Raw genomic sequence first — 16,223 nt, 5'->3', positions numbered from 1 at the left:
AAATCCCATGTACAGAGGAGCCTGGCAGGCTATGGTCCATGGGGCCTCAAAGAGTTGAATACTACATAGTGACTAAACAACAAACAATAACAGACTATATCACACACTAAATATGTATATACACTAATTACACTATAAATATAGACTAAAATATAAGCATAGGCTATATATGATAAATGATAAACATATAAATATAAAAAATTTAACCCTATCTTACACTTTAGTAAGCATGTAATAATTGTTAGCTTTTAAATTACTCGTCTTTATTATAAAACCTTACACATTTTTTTCCTATTTTATGTAACACTCACTGATCTGTTTTGCTATTTCCATCTATCATATATTATTTGTTCTTTGACTCAAAGTTTAAAGTACATTTTTGGAAAAATATAATACAAAAGGTAAAAGCCATTATTTAAAGGAAGCTTTTAGGAACTTCTGCTAAAAACAATTTTAAAAATAAAGTAGACTCATGATTGCATGTAAATATGCTTTGATTCTTGAATATCTTTATTTGTAATCAATTTCCATATATTATATTAATAGAAAATGAAATAATCAAATTTATAGCTTCTTTAATGCATTGTTCCATCACAGGTTCATTTTTGTAGCAGCTACATTACCTGATGTATTCCCTGATGCATAGGAACCACACTGCAGAGACAGAGTTCATTTTATTGGGTTTAACAAATGATCCAGTCCTTCGATTCATCCTCTTCATAATCATCCTCTTTATCTACCTGGTGACCATATGTGGGAATCTCTGCACAAATCTTCTTATCAGAATCTCATCTCAGCTCCATAATCCTATGTATTTTTTCCTGAGCCACTTAGCCATTGTTGACGTGGGCTATTCATCTTCTGTTACACCCAATATGCTTGCAAACTTCCTAGTGGAAAGAAATACCATCTCCTATCCTGGATGTGCCATCCAGCTGGGTTCAGCTGTTTTCTTTGGGTCAACTGAGTGCTTCCTTCTGGCTGCCATGGCATATGATCGCTTCATAGCAATCTGCGATCCACTGCTTTATTCCACCAAAATGTCCACACGAGTCTGTATTCAGTTACTCATAATCTCTTACACTGGTGGTTTTCTCAATGCTTGCTCTTTTACTATTTGCTTCTATTCTTTACACTTCTGTGGACCAAATCGAGTCAATCATTTTTTCTGTGATTTTGCTCCTTTGGTTGAACTCTCCTGTTCTGACACCAGTATCCCTGCAGTTGTCCCCTCATTTACGGCTGGCTCCATCATTGTGGTCACAGTGATTGTCATAGCTGTATCCTACATCTACATCCTCATCACCATCCTCAGGATGCACTCCAATGAGGGGCGCCACAAGGCCTTCTCCACCTGCACGTCCCACCTCACAGCAGTCACTCTATTCTATGGGACCATCACGTTCATTTACGTGATGCCCAAGTCCAGCTACTCAACTGACCAGAACAAGGTGGTGTCTGTATTCTACATAGTGGTGATCCCCATGTTGAATCCCCTCATCTACAGCCTCAGGAACAATGAGATTAAGGGGGCTCTAAGAGAGCTTGGCAGAAAAATACTTCCTTAGTGAAGCCTATTATTTTATAGGATTTGATATGATAATATGCCATGAAGATAATAAGAACAGGAAATTGAGTGTCTGTGGTTTAAATATGTCCATTCCATGTCATTAGCCAGGGAGCAGTTTTTTAGTAAAGGTAGGGAATAAATTTTCAGATATCTAATTTTAAGTCAGAGACCTATAGTGAGTTACCTTTAGTGAAATAAAATCAAATTTTAATTACAAGAAAACACATCAGTCCCATGAAAAAATACTTCATCTTCTGAAAATAGTTTTAAAATGTTATCCATATAATTTTTCCAAAGTTGTACCTCCAAACCTTTAAGCCTGTGTCCATTTGCAACTGCAGTTTATTCTGTAATGAGTGAGATCAGTATACTTTTGCCTGTGTACATTCTGAGAGGAAATGACAAAGCGGAGTCAGAAAGCTTGTGGAGATGTTCTCGTGGGAAGCTTATATGATAAGGATGGGCTTTATGGATCTATAAATTCTGGCCTATGTTCCTAGTCTCTGGCTCTAGTCACCATATAGAAGGTCCCCAAGGAAGGACATGAGAAGTCCCTGACTGACTTATGAATTCAGTCAGGTTCAAAGATGACTTCTTTCTGGGAATAAGTAGGGTCTCTAAACTCTTCAAGGACTGAGTGGAACAAACTGTTGGAGTGACTTTTTCATTGCTAGGTTTACATCCTACTCAGTAAGCGGGAAGGAACTGGATTGTCTCTCCCTTGATTTTGTAACTGTCCCTTCAGTTCAGTTTAGTTCAGTCAGTCATGTCCGACTCTTTGCGACCCCATGAATCGCAGCACGCCTGGCCTCCCTGTCCATCGCCAACTCCCGGAGTTTACTCAAACTCATGCCCATCGAGTTGGTGATGCCATCCAGCCATCTCATCCTCTGTTGTCTCCTTCTCCTCCTGCCCCCAATCCCTCCCAGCATCAGGGTCTTTTCCAATGAGTCAACTCTTCGCATGAGGTGGCCAAAGTACTGGAGTTTCAGCTTCAGCATCAGTCCTTCCAATGGACACCCTCGGAGAGGTTTAATTGACCTCCATATGCTCTTGAATGAGCCTCTTGATGAAAGTGAAAGAGAGTGAAAAAGTTGGCTTAAAACTCAACATTCAAAAAACTAAGATCATGGCATCTGGTCCCATCACTTCATGGCAAATAGATGAGGAAACAATGCAAACAGTGAGAGACTTTATTTTGTTGGGCTCCAAAATCACTGCAGATAGTGACTGCACCACGAAATTAAAAGACGCTTGCTCCTTGGAAGAAAAGCTATGACAAACCTAGACAGGGTATTAAAAAGCAGAGAATTACTGACAAAGCTATGTTTGCTTGTTTTTCCCTAGTCAAAGCTATGGTTTTTCCAGTAGTCATGTATGGATGTGAGAGTTGGACCATAAAGAAACCTGAGCACCAAAGAACTGATGCTTTTGAATTGTGTTGGAGAAGACTCAAGAGTCCCTTGGACTGCAAGGAGACCAAACTAGTCAATTCTAAAGGAAATCAGTCCTTAATACTCATTGAAAGGACTCATGCTGAAGCTCCAATACTTTGGTCACCTGATACGAAGAACTGACTCATTGCAAAAGACCCTGATGCTGGGAAAGATTGAAGGCAGGAGGAGAAGGGGATGGCAGAGGATGAGATGGTTGGATGGCATCACCAACCAATGGACATGAGTTTGAGCAAGCTCTAGGAGTTGGTGATGGATAGGGAAGCCTGGTGTGCTGCAGTCCATGGGGTCACAAAGAGTCAGACACAACTGAGCAACTGAACTGAACAGAACTGATATGCTGACAACAACTGCATTTATTGACCTTTCCTGTCTCTTCTTTCATGTTTTAGACACAGATTCTATATATTTGCTAACAGACTCATGGGGCATTTGTCATCTCTTTCAGTTATTTATTCTTTCATACATTCAAAAATTATTCTGAATTATTCTTCTATTCCAGAGATAGTCATGGGTTATTGCAAGTATAAGTGACAAGCATCTAATATATTTGCCCTAATAGAACGTATCTCATAGCATGAGAGACAATAAAACTAACAAGTTAGTGATTCAGACTATTTGAAGTCTGTGTTGTGGAGAAAGAAAAAGCAGACATAGTAATGGAGCTTAACATGCCAGGGCACGAAGTGTCAGTGCAGACCTCATTGGGAAGATAACATCTGAGCAAGGTTGAGGACATTCACTGCCTGTTTTATAGTGTTACCTGTGTACATTTGTGCAAGTCTAATCATCCACTCATATGCATATAATTTACTTTGGGGGCTTCTTTTCCAATTATGGCAGGGTCAGTAATTTGAATCAATCCCATGATGAGCATAACCAAAACAAAGGATAGGGTGTTTAAGATATCTTAAATATCACAGTAGAAGTTACAGGATAAGAAGGAATTTCTTCCCCAGGAACTGTGAGAACCCAGAGAAGTTAACCTAACACTCACATATGCTTCAGCAGTTGAAGAATTTGACAAGTCAGAAGGAAGTGCAAACCAATCCAGGTTTGTATTTAGTGATGTTTTGGGATGGGGGGAACATACATCAATGCTTAGGACAAAACCAGATGAGAATTATGATTACAACCTCCCATATATCCTCAGGATGAACAGAAATGCTCAGAGACCAGGTTTTACACAGATCTCTAAGATCTCTGGAGATCTAGAAAGCCTCAAGCCTTGAACTTGGATATAAGTGATCAAGGACAGGTGGTACCTCAGGGTGAATTGAATAAGCAAACAAACAATTTGAGCCTCAATTATTTCTACCAAACATTAAAATACAGTAACCAGTGCACACTGAAGCGTAATGACCAGCACAAAGGAAACAAGATACCAAACATATAGTAGGAGCCAGTGGAAACAGCCAACAACAGAAGCAGAACCATTAAGTGTTAAGACAAGAGAATTGATAGGCACATATTATATTATTATTTTATTTAAAAAGATAAAAGACTATTTGAAAACATATAATCACAGAACTGAAAGTAATGACTTAGCATTATACAAAACAACCACATGGAACACTATAAGTGAAAAATTCACCATGCCAGCATATATGTACCAGGTGTTTCTCTCTGATGAGCATAATCCTCACAGGTGTTCACAGAAGATCCCAAGAGAGCCCTGGCAGAGGAGCCATCTTCCTTGAAAAGCCTCATGATCATAATTAAGACCATTATATCTCATAATGCTTCCAGATATAGTTTCAGGGTCCCTACATGGACTGTGTCAAGTTATCAGAATCACTCCACTCAGAGAAGCATAAAAGCATAACGAGTATGTTTCATTTATTGTACTCCCAGTCCAGATGCATTTTACAATTAAAGAATCTTTTTTTAAAAAAAACATTGTTGCATGTATGGCATGCACAGATGGCACTGAATTTTTCTCTCAAGATTTATGTGGAAAACAGTATGGAGGTTCCTGAAAAACGTAAAAATAGAAATACAATATGATCTAGTAATTCCACTGCTGAGTATATATACAAGGAAAACAAAAATACTACTTTGAAAAGATACAGACACACCAATGTTCATAGAAGCATTATTTACAATAGCAAAGATATGGAAGCAACCTAAGTTCTCATGAAAAAATGAAAAAAGAAGATGTGGGATAGGTATACACATCAGAATATTACTCATCCATAAAAAGGAATGAAATTTTGCCACTTGCAGCAATGTAGATGGACAGAGAGAATATTATATTTAGTGAAATAAGTCAAACAGAGAAAGACCTATATTCTATGTTATCACTTATATGTGAAACAAATCAAGTGAAAGTATATAGCAAAACAGGAACACACAGATATAGATAATGAACTGGTGGTTATCAGTGGGGAGAAGGGATGGAGGAGTGGAGAGAGAGGGGTGTGGAAAGAGACACACACTATTATGTATAAAATGAATAAGCAATAATAATATAATGTTCAGGCTTCCCTGGTGGCTCAGATGGTAAAGAATCTGCCTGCAATACAGAAGACCCAGGCTTGATCCCCGGCTCAGGAAGAACCCCTGGAAAGGGAATGGCTACCCACTCCAGTATTTTTGCCGGGAGAATTTCATGGACAGAGGAGCCTAGTGAGCTACCGTCCATGGGAGGGAGGAGTGGATAGATAGGGGTATGGAATTAAGAGACACAAACTACTATGTATAAAATGAATAAGCATCAAGAATATATTGTACTGAACAGAGAAATATAGCCATTGTTTTGCAATAACTTTAACTGGAGTATGAGTTATAAAAATACTGAATGCCTCAAATGAATATAATACTCTAAATCAACTAAACTCCAATTAATAAATTAATTTTAAAAACTGAAAATCCCAAGTCCTCCCCATGACAAATGGGAAAGTGAAATGAGATCAAACCCACAAAGAGATATTATCTCACATCTGTTAGGGTGGCTGTCAAGAAGATAAGGGATAATAAGTGTTGTAGGAATATAGAGATAAGGAAATATTTGTACACTGTTGTGGCAATGTAAACCAGTTTAGCCACTACGGAAAAAAGTATGGCGATTTTTCAAAAAATCAATAATAGAACTACTATGTAATCCATTAATTCTACCTCTGGTTATACATATCTAAAGGAGAGAAAAACAGAACTTCAAAGAAATACCTACATTCCCATTCTTATTGCAATATTATTCTACAGTAGATAAGATATGAAAACAAAGTGCCAGTCAACAGATGAATGGATAAAGAAGTTGTGATAAATCTATATACCACAATGGAGTATCATTCAGCCTTGAGAAAGAAGAAAATCCTGCCATTTGTAACAACATGAATACAACTTGAGGGCATTATGCTAAGTGAAATAAGTCAGACAGGAAAAGAACAAAACTATACAGACTATGACTTCCCAGGTGGCACAGTGGTAAAGAATCCACTTGCCAATATGCAAGTTGCAGAAAATGTGGGTCTGATCCCTGGGTGGGGAAGATCCTCTAGAGTAGGAAATGACAACCCTCTCTAATATTCTCTTTTTTTCTTTCTCTTAAAAATTTTATTTAACTGGAGGCTAATAGTTTTACAATATTGTAATGGTTTTTGCCATACATTGAAATGAATCAGCCATGGGTGTACATGTGTCCCCCATCCTGAACCCCCCTCCCACCTCCCTCCCCATCCAATTCCTCGGGGGACAACCCACTCTAGTATTCTTGCCTGGAAAATTCCATGGACAGAGGAGCCTGGTGGGCCACAGTCCATGGGATCACAAAGAGCCGGACACAACTGAGCAACTGAATAGGCATGCACTCATACAGACTATGCTATCACTTATATGTGGAATCTAAAAAAGCCAAACTGATAAAAACAGACTAGAATGGTGATAACCAAAGGCTAGGAAATAGGGTAACTGGAGATATGTTGTTCAAAGATACAGATTAGAACAGGTAGATAGTACTAAGTCCTGCAGAGCTAATGCACAGTACAATATTGATTGTTAACAATTCTGCATTACAAACTTCAAAGTTGCTAAGACTCTAGATCTTAGGTTTTCTCACCACAGAAAATAAATGATAATTATGTGAGGTGATAGAGGTTTTAGCTATGCTCGGGTAGAAATCATACTGCAATATGTAAATGCAGTAAATCAACACATTGCACACCTAGACTATATGGCCTTATATGCCAATTATATTCCAACAAAAATAAAGTAAATAATAAAATTGCAAAAAGACCTAAAAGATTTAAGGGAAGAAATAAGTCTTCATTTGCAAATGACCCTAGAAAAAGTTTTAAATATTTAACAAAGCAGCAGTATTTAAAAGGTCAATATACAAAAATCAACAGTCTAGTATGACTAAAAAAGTTAAAAATTAAGGTAAATTAAAATTCAAAATTAGTGTTGTTTACAATAACATCAAATATTAAGATGTCATTTCTCCCTTAAAATGATCTATAGATTCATTGCACAGGCAATAAAAATGTTAATTTCTTTGCAGAAATTGATAAACATTATAAATTTAATTGGAAAAGAAATGGACTTGGAGTTGTTAAAGTATATTGGAAAAGGAAAACGAATTTGGATGCAAAGTAACAGCTTAGGCTTGATTACCTTGCTCAAGTCTTCTAGATCAGTAACAGTGCTCAAGTCTTTGGACTGATTGTGGCTTATAGTGTAGGTCAAGTGCATGGAGGACTCAAATCCATATGTCTCCAGAACAAACTATTGGATCTCTCTAACACTCAACATTCTCATCTGTAAACTGAAGTATTTATAATACCAGCATCATGAGATTGCTATGAAAATCAAATGCAAAGCATTGTGGGTTTGGACCCAGACTTTCTACAATCAAAGACTAGTCCCATAACTTCCTAGCTGCATGACGGGGCATTCTACTCTGTACATGATTCATTTGTAAAATAAAAGTAGTAACTACTACTTCATATGATTTTTATGAGGAACAAACCAGCTAATATACATAATATGCTTAGAACAGGGTTGGCACATATAAAGTGCAAGTTATTATTGTTTGCTACAAAAATTAAAGGTGCAAAGGCATCTACGGGTGTTAAAAACAGTGATAAATATTGCTGTCGTTGTTGACTTCAAGGCATCTCCCATTTGGTGTACAAATATATAAAAGTGAGAGAAGAAGTATGACTTTAACTGAAACAATCAGTTAAGCTATATTTGGTAGGTCCTAAGTGTGATATTGGTAAACAAAAATTTTTATAGGTCACCTGCAATGTTAAGAATGGATCCTAAGAGTATATTCTGGCCATTGCCTTTCTCAGGGCCTCCTTTACATCTCTGTTCCTCAGACTGTAGATGAGGGGGTTCAACATGGGGATCACCACTGTATAGAACACAGACACCACTCTGTTCTGTTCAGTTGAGTAGCTGGATTTGGGCATCACATAAATGAAGGTAATCGTTCCATAGTAGAGAGTGACTGCGGTGAGGTGAGAGGTGCACGTGGAGAAGGCCTTGTGTCTCCCTTCAGTGGAGCGCATCTTCAGGATGGTGTTGAGGATGCAGATGTAAGAGAGAGCTATGACAGACACTGTTAATGCAAGGATAGATCCAGAGGAGATGGAAGGGATAATTTCAATAGTGGAGACATCTGAGCAGGAAAGTTTCAACAGAGGGGAGAAATCACAGAAAAAGTGGTCTACCTGATTTGGTCCACAGAAAGACAGAGTCAATAAACAACTACCAAATGTCCAAGCATTGACACACCCACCCACATAGGAAACTCCCACCAAGAGGACACAGACTCTGGGGGACATACGGGTGGAATAGAAAAGAGGCAAGCAGATGGCCACATAACGATCATAGGCCATGACAGCCAGCAGGAAGCAATCAGCTGATCCAAACATTACCATAGAACAGAGCTGGGCTTCACAGACAGCAACTGGGAGGGCTAGTCTATGTCTAAGAAATCCTATAATCATCACAGGTGTGACAGATGTAGAACAACCGATGTCAACAAAAGCCAAATGGCCAAGGAAAAAGTACATAGGGGAGTGAAGTTGGGAACAACTTGCTATTAAAATAATTATGGTGATATTGCCCGCTAAAATGACAACATATATGCCTAGAAATAGCACAAAGAAGATGACACAAAGTGTAGGATCCTCTGTTAACCCCAAAAGGATGAACTTCGTCACGCTGGTGTGGTTTCCAACTTCCATGTCCTCTGGGAATTGTTCCTGTTGAGGGAAATGTGAATATTCATTTTTTTATGCACTCATTCTACACATTATCAGTTTTGTTTGCTTATTCCACTGACTTATTCACAGTGATTTCCTCTTCTGCGCTGCCTGTAAATATAGTCTTTACAGGATTTGCGTGTGTGTGTTTCCTCTTTGCATAAAAGGAAAAGGGTTCAACCTCACTTTCCAGGATCTCAATTATGTTCTTTTTTTTTTTTATTAATTATTTTAAAACACCTCTCCAACCTTGACTTCTACAAGGATCTCTCTCCCAAATTCCAGATCTATAGTTTCAGTTGTTCTTTAGAAGTCTCCAGTTGGAAATCCAATTAATACCTGAAACTCAGCCTCCTCCAAACCAAACTCATCCTTCCTTGGACCACTTTTCCTATGTTTTATGTCTGTAGAATGACACCACAATCTACCCAATCTTTCATTCTGTCTCTCTTTTTACCACATCTAATAAAATCCTATTGATTCTATCTACAATTTAGTCCCCAATTTTATTTACTCATCTTCACAATTTCACTGCTAGTCTCCCTACTTTAGTTGAGACCCTGAAATGTAAACAGTTGCCATTATTTATACTAGATTGTGACTTTTGTTTTTGTTTGCATGTTCAAATTTCACTATCCCCAGTTTATACACATTCTCCTCATCAACAGTGTGTATTTTATCTCAGTATCACAAGTAACTAGTGCTTGGGAACAAAATGTCCTGAAGAAAGACTTGTTAAATAAATGAATGTATGATTAGTATAGTGAATGTGCTCTAGGACACCAGAGAAGAATAAGTTTCCCCGTCCAGAGAAACCAGGTCTTGTGGATAAGGTCTTATAGAGATAACAGTGAAGATATTGCTTGTACACTGAAAGTCTGTAATAATGGTGTAAGTCAAGTAATGGCTCGTGTGTTTCTAAACAAAAATTATGTAACATTGTAGGTGAAAAAAACTTGAAAATTCCAAAGAAATGGAGCTTTCAAATATAGCTACTGTCACACAAGTTAATTATTATAAATTTGGTAATTTATTTCCAGGCATTTTCCCCTTTGGATGCATTTTAATTGAGCTTTTATAACATTGTAGATAAAAGTTTAATACTGCTATTTTTACTTAGCATTTCAATATAAAATCTGATCACATTATTATTCCTCAAACATAATTTTTGAGATGATAGTGCATTAAGTAACTAGACCTTAATTTAATTAATCATCCACTAAATTTGGACATGTAACTGTTTACAAATTTTTTAATATCAGAATTAGTAATCTTACAAATTAGATATAGAATTGGGAGTACAGCATTACAAACTATGATAAAATTTTAAAAATAACCCCATTCCTAGACATTTTTCTTAATCCATAATTCAAAGGAAATATACACTGTCTGTTAAGATAAGTGCATCCCCATGATTTGTAATAAACCAATGTCCTAAATTGTGTTCACTGTTTTGTTGAGTATTTGGCTGCATTTTCATTTAAGAGCTTAGTATCCTGTTCATGTTTTGCTGTTATATTGTGACAAAGGCTAAGTTCCTATGTCTTAAAGCAGTCCTGAGAAAGAGGAGTTAATGATAAATTAAAAGGGAAGATGGATAAATACTGCAATCCAAGGCAATAGTTTCAGGGCATACTAAAGATTCAGTGAAAGTTGGAAAAGAAAGTTATATTTATCAGAATGGGAAACAGTATATATTTAAAGTATTACAAAATTTTAAAAGTTACTTGAAATTCATTTTAGTGATCTGAACATTTCATTTATGCACATCTTTTCTTCAGCAAAGTATCAATCTCTTTTGGTAATTTCTAGTTTTATAAATTTTTTTGCTTTCATTTTCTTTTAATTTTTTAATACAATTAGCTAACTGTAGAAAGACTCACCTACAAATTCTTAATTCTAACTGTGCCTCGCAATCCATTTTGATTTAATTTTGTAGCATTTGCCAGTAGTATTTACATATTTGTAATCATATTATATATTACATTTTATAGTTTACATTTTGGGGTTTCTCTGGTGGTTCAGTGGTAAAGAATCCACCTGCCAATGTAGGAGGCATGAGTTCAGTCCCTGAGTTGGGAAGATCCCTGGATAAGGAAATGGCAATCCACTTCAATAGTCTTGCCTGGGAAATCCCATGGACAGAGGAGCCTGGTGGGTTTCAATCCATGGGGCTGTGAAAGAGTCAGACATGACCTACCGACTAAACAACAGCAATTTACATTTTTACTTAGCATTATCAATAATATATTTCTTGATTTCCCAACTACTATTCATAATTTAAATACTGGATATACTATATTTCAAACTGTTTAATATGGTATTCATGGAGCTTTATAACCTATTTCTAATCACTTTTCTAAATGTGTCTTTTTATGTATGTGTCTTGCTTTTAATAGTCACGCTAACATGACACTGAAATTTTCCACTATTTTTGGTTCTAATTTTCAAAGAAAGACAATTTTCTGTTAATGACATTATTTCAGTTCTTAAGGTTTGAAATATTTGACACAAATCATAATATATGCACCAAAATATCTTTGAATGTCTTATCTTAAAAATTTTAAATATCTTACTTTAGAATGAGAAAGCATTTAGTCTTTACAATAGTGGGACTTAGTTCTTTGACAGAATGAATTGTGAAATACAATGAATCAATGGTTGAGAACCTACAGCTCATTAAAGAATGTGTTTTGAATAGTCTTCATTAAGTGCATCTAAATTACTCTATGACAGGAAAGCTTATCGCCACAAGTGTTAGCTCTATTGTGAAAAATATATTTATAATCTCATCATTTAATCCCCCATGACTTTAACAGTATAAACAATCTCCTTTCTATATCAAAACATTGAAATGTTTGAACACAGCCAGCATGCTCCTTTTGGAAAATGAAGCATCCATAGATCCTTCACTATGCCCTGTGGCGTGCTTTTCAGATCCCTCGCAATTCTCCTTGTCACCCTCTGAACATACTCTGGTCTAAGGAATGAGGCAAAGCCCTAAGTAGGATTTGTGCTCCGCCTTCTGACTCAAGCAGAGTTCATGGGGCCAACCCTAAATTTACTGTGCGCAGTGCGAGCTTCAAAAGTGTGCTGACAGTAGTCATGGAGACTGGGAACAAAAAAACTTAGATCCCTAGCCTCCCAGTGGTCAGCTGTTTTAACTTACACTTGACACTTAAATCTCTTGGACTCCCAGTTTTTTTTGTTTGTTTTTTTAATGGAAATAATTGTCCCAGTAATGCAACTTTGTTGTGAAATTAAAAGAAATGATATCTGCAAAGTACTCAAAAGGGTTTGGTTATGCATCAGAGCTAAGGAACTATTTTTGATTAAGCAAATTTTTTGATAAGAATCATAATATAATTTTTCTTTCAACACATGTCAGGAGATTTTCACAGATCCAAAAGAAGTCAGAAGTACATTATATGATGCCTTCTCTGTTTGGGGCTCTATCATTCACAGTCATACGCGTAATATGAAGCTAATTCTCCCCCTTCCCTTCCATTCCATTGGCTACCTAGGGATGTTTCTAGAGCTCTTAATTTTAGCATTACATTCATGCTTGCTCACTTGAGTCAGAGATTCTGACTCTCCCCAATCCTTTCCCTCATTGCATGCATTGTTTTGATGATGAACAGAGGGCATAAGTCTTTAAGTCTCATACAATGTGAACATCAGGTGATTTCTTCTTGATTTCCTTGTCATAGTTTCAGTTACACAAGCCCAGCAGTGGCTATGGCTGTGCAGTCCACACTGCACTCTGGGGACTCCTGGGCAGCCTGGTTTGGGTGCACAGACTGACCATTCCACAGTGTAAATCTTTCTAAGGTCATCGTTTCTGCAGGAGTCAAGAGGTAATGCTGGTGAAAGTTTATCTTTAATTTCTCATTTAACAAACAAAAATTTATTTAAACAAAAGCCATGACTACAGTACTCACCTTTCAGAATCAGAAGTGATGTTGCTGAGTTCTAAAGAGAACTTTATAAAGTAAATGTTTTCTATTTATTTTTATAGTAGTTGTGCACTGAATATCTGACAATGAAAACCATTGACAGCTCCCCTTGTTTAAGGAGCATATTTATGTTTCCTTGTTATGAAGATGCTATGAGGATGAAGCTGGGTGTCTTTACATGTGTGCGTGTTGGGAGGAAAAGAAGGGCTCTCATAGAATATGAAAAATCCCCTAGGACTGTTATTGTTTGCCCCTTTGAGGAAAAGGTTCTTTGATTTGTTCTCCAGAAATGACTTGTGGAACCACATGTGTCATTAAGGTGACATAAATAGTAGGTCCAGGTGTAACAAAAGGATCTGAGGACCCAGATGGAAACCTTGTGCAGAGACTTGGACAAAAAAAAACCCCTGCTGAATAGAAAGCTGGTGGGAGCTGCAATAAGAGTCAGTACCTCCAAGGTTCTAATTTTATCTCTGTAGACTGTTGAGTTGAGGGCATGAGGTGGTGAGGAAAGAGCCCTGGAGTACTATGAGTAAGTAAGCAGAAGCAAAGCACAGTCTATTGTTACTCAAAGTATAGTCCCTGGGCTGGTTGGGCAAGCTGTTTATTATCAGTCCAGGACCCAAGAAAGACAGGAGTTGAAGGGTACTTTTTATACCAATTTGAGAAAGTAAATTCAAGTGTATTGACTCTGGTAGTGCTGTTGCTCAGTAACTAAGTCATGTCTGACCCTTTGTGACCCTATGTACTGCAGCACGCCAGGCTTCCCTGTCTTTCACTGTCTCCCAGAGTTTGGTCAAATGCATGTCCACTGAGTCCATGATGCTATGTCACCCTCTTCTCCTTTTGCCTTCAATCTTTCCCAGCATCAAGGTCTTTTCCAATGAATCAACTCTTCACATCAGTTGCCCAAAGTATTGAAGCTTCAGCTTCAGCATCAGTCCTTCCAGTGAACATTCAGGGTTGATTTCCTTTAGGACTGACAGTTTTCTCCAGCACCACAATTCGAAAGCATCAGTTCTTTGGCCCTCAGCCTTCTTTATGGCCAAGCTGTCACATCCATACATGACTACTAGAAAAACCATAGCTTTGACCAGACGGACCTTTGTTGGCAAAGAAATATCTCTGCTTTTTAGTATGCTGTCTAGGTTGGTCATAGCTTTCCTTCCAAGGAGCTAGCATCTTTTAATTTTATGGCTGCAATCACCATCTACAGTGATTTTGGAGCCCCAAAAATAAAGTCTCTCACTATTTCCATTGTTTCCCCATCCATTTGCCATGAAGTGATGGGACCAGATGCCACGATCTTAGTTTTCTGAATGTTGAGTTTTAAGCCAGGTTTTTCACTCTCCTCTTTCACTTTCATCAAGAGGCTCTTTAGTTCTTCTTCACTTTCTGCCATAAGGATGGTGTCATCTACATATCTGAGGTTACTGATATTTCTCCCAGTAGTCTTGATTCCAGGTTGTGCTTCATCCAGACTGGCATTTCACATGATGTACTCTGCATATAAGTTAAATAAGCAGGGTGGCAATATACAGCTTTGACATACTCCTTTCCTGATTTGGAACCAGTCTGTTGTTCCATGTCTAGTTCTAACTGTTGCTTCTTGACCTGCATACAGATTTCCCAGGAGGCAGATAGGGTGGTCTGGTATTCCCATCTCTTGAAGAATTTCCCACAGTTTGTTGTCATCCACACAGTCAAAAGCTTTGGCATAGTCAATAAAGCAGAAATAGATGTTTTTCTGGAATTCTCTTGCTTTTTTGATGATCCAACAGATGTTGGCAATTTGATCTCTGGTTTTCTCTGCCTTTTCTAAATCCAGCTTGAACATCTGGAAGTTCACAGTTCACATACTGTTGAAGCCTGGCTTGGAGAATTTTGAGCATTACTTTGCTACTGTGTGAGATGAGTGCAACTGTGCCATAGTTTGAACGTTCTTTGGCATCGCCTTTCTTTGGGATTGGAATGAAATCTGATATTTTCCACTTCTGTGGCCACTGCTGAGTTTTCCAAATTTGCTGGCATATTGAGTGTAGCACTTTCACAGGATCATCTTTTAGGATTTGAAATAGTAACTAGAATTCCATCACGTCCACTAGTTTTGTTCATAGTGATGTTTCCTAAGGCCCACTTGACTTTACATTCCAGGATGTCTGGCTCTAGGTAAGTGATCACACCATCATGGTTATCTCGGTCATGAAGATCTTTTTTGTATAGTTCTCCTGTGTATTCTTGCCATCTCTTAATATCACCTGCTTCTGTTAGGTCCATATTATTTCTGTCCTTTATAGAGCCCATCTTTGCATGAAATGTTCCCTTGGTATCTCTAGTTCTCTTGAAGAGATCTCTAGTCTTTCCCATCCTATTGTTTTCCTCTATTTCTTTGCATTGATCACTGAGGAAGGCTTTCTTATCTCTCCTTGCTATTCTTTGGAACTCTGCATTCATATGGGTATATCTTTCCTTTTCTCCTTTGCCTTTCATGTCTTTTCTTTTCTCAGCTATTTGTAAGGCCTCCTCAGACAATCATTTTGCCTTTTTGCATTTCTTTTTCTTGGGGATGGTCTTGATCCCTGTCTCCTGTACAATGTCATGAGCCTCCATCCATAGTTCTTCAGACACTCTTTCAGATCTAATCCCTTGCATCTATTTGTCCCTTCCACTGTATAATCGTAAGGGATTTGTATTAGGTCATACCTGAATGGTCTAGTGGTTTCCCCTACTTTCTTCAATTTAAGTCTGAATTTGGCAATAAGGAGTTCATGATCTGAGCCACAGTCAGTTCCTGGTCTTGTTTTTGCTGACTGTATGGAGCATCTCCATATTTGTCTGCAAAGAATATAATCAATCTGATTTTGGTAGTGACCATCTGGTGATGTCCATATGTGGAGTCTTCTCTTGTGTTGTTTGAGAGAGGGTGCTTGCGATGACCAGTGTGTTCTCTTGCAAAACACTGTTAGCATTTTCCCTGGTTCATTTTGTGCCCCAAGACCAAATTTGCCCATTACTCCAGGTATATCTTGAC

General features: G+C 37.7%; 2 protein-coding genes across 2 annotated transcripts; one reads left to right on the top strand and one right to left on the bottom strand.

Annotated features, from left to right (window-relative positions):
• Positions 1 to 626: 626 nt before the first annotated feature.
• On the top strand, positions 627 to 1,568 carry LOC122450028 (olfactory receptor 478-like). The gene has a single exon (XM_043482161.1). The coding sequence runs from the start codon at positions 627 to 629 to the stop codon at positions 1,566 to 1,568; it is 942 nt and encodes a 313-aa protein (XP_043338096.1).
• Positions 1,569 to 8,285: 6,717 nt separating this feature from the next.
• LOC122450092 (olfactory receptor 491-like) lies at positions 8,286 to 9,218 on the bottom strand. The gene has a single exon (XM_043482238.1). It carries the CDS (start codon positions 9,216 to 9,218, stop codon positions 8,286 to 8,288), a length of 933 nt encoding a protein of 310 aa, XP_043338173.1.
• Positions 9,219 to 16,223: the final 7,005 nt, after the last annotated feature.

Source organism: Cervus canadensis, chromosome 11, assembly GCF_019320065.1.
Source record: "Cervus canadensis isolate Bull #8, Minnesota chromosome 11, ASM1932006v1, whole genome shotgun sequence".
Classification (NCBI taxonomy): Eukaryota; Metazoa; Chordata; class Mammalia; order Artiodactyla; family Cervidae; genus Cervus; species Cervus canadensis.
The sequence above is the reverse complement of the archived record's forward strand: the minus strand, read 5'-3'. Positions and strand labels throughout refer to the sequence as shown.

Coding starts and splice junctions, on each gene's coding strand:
- LOC122450028 (XM_043482161.1), top strand. CDS start 627: ATGTATTCCCTGATGCATAGGAACCACACTGCAGAGACAGAGTTCATT.
- LOC122450092 (XM_043482238.1), bottom strand. CDS start 9,218: ATGGAAGTTGGAAACCACACCAGCGTGACGAAGTTCATCCTTTTGGGG.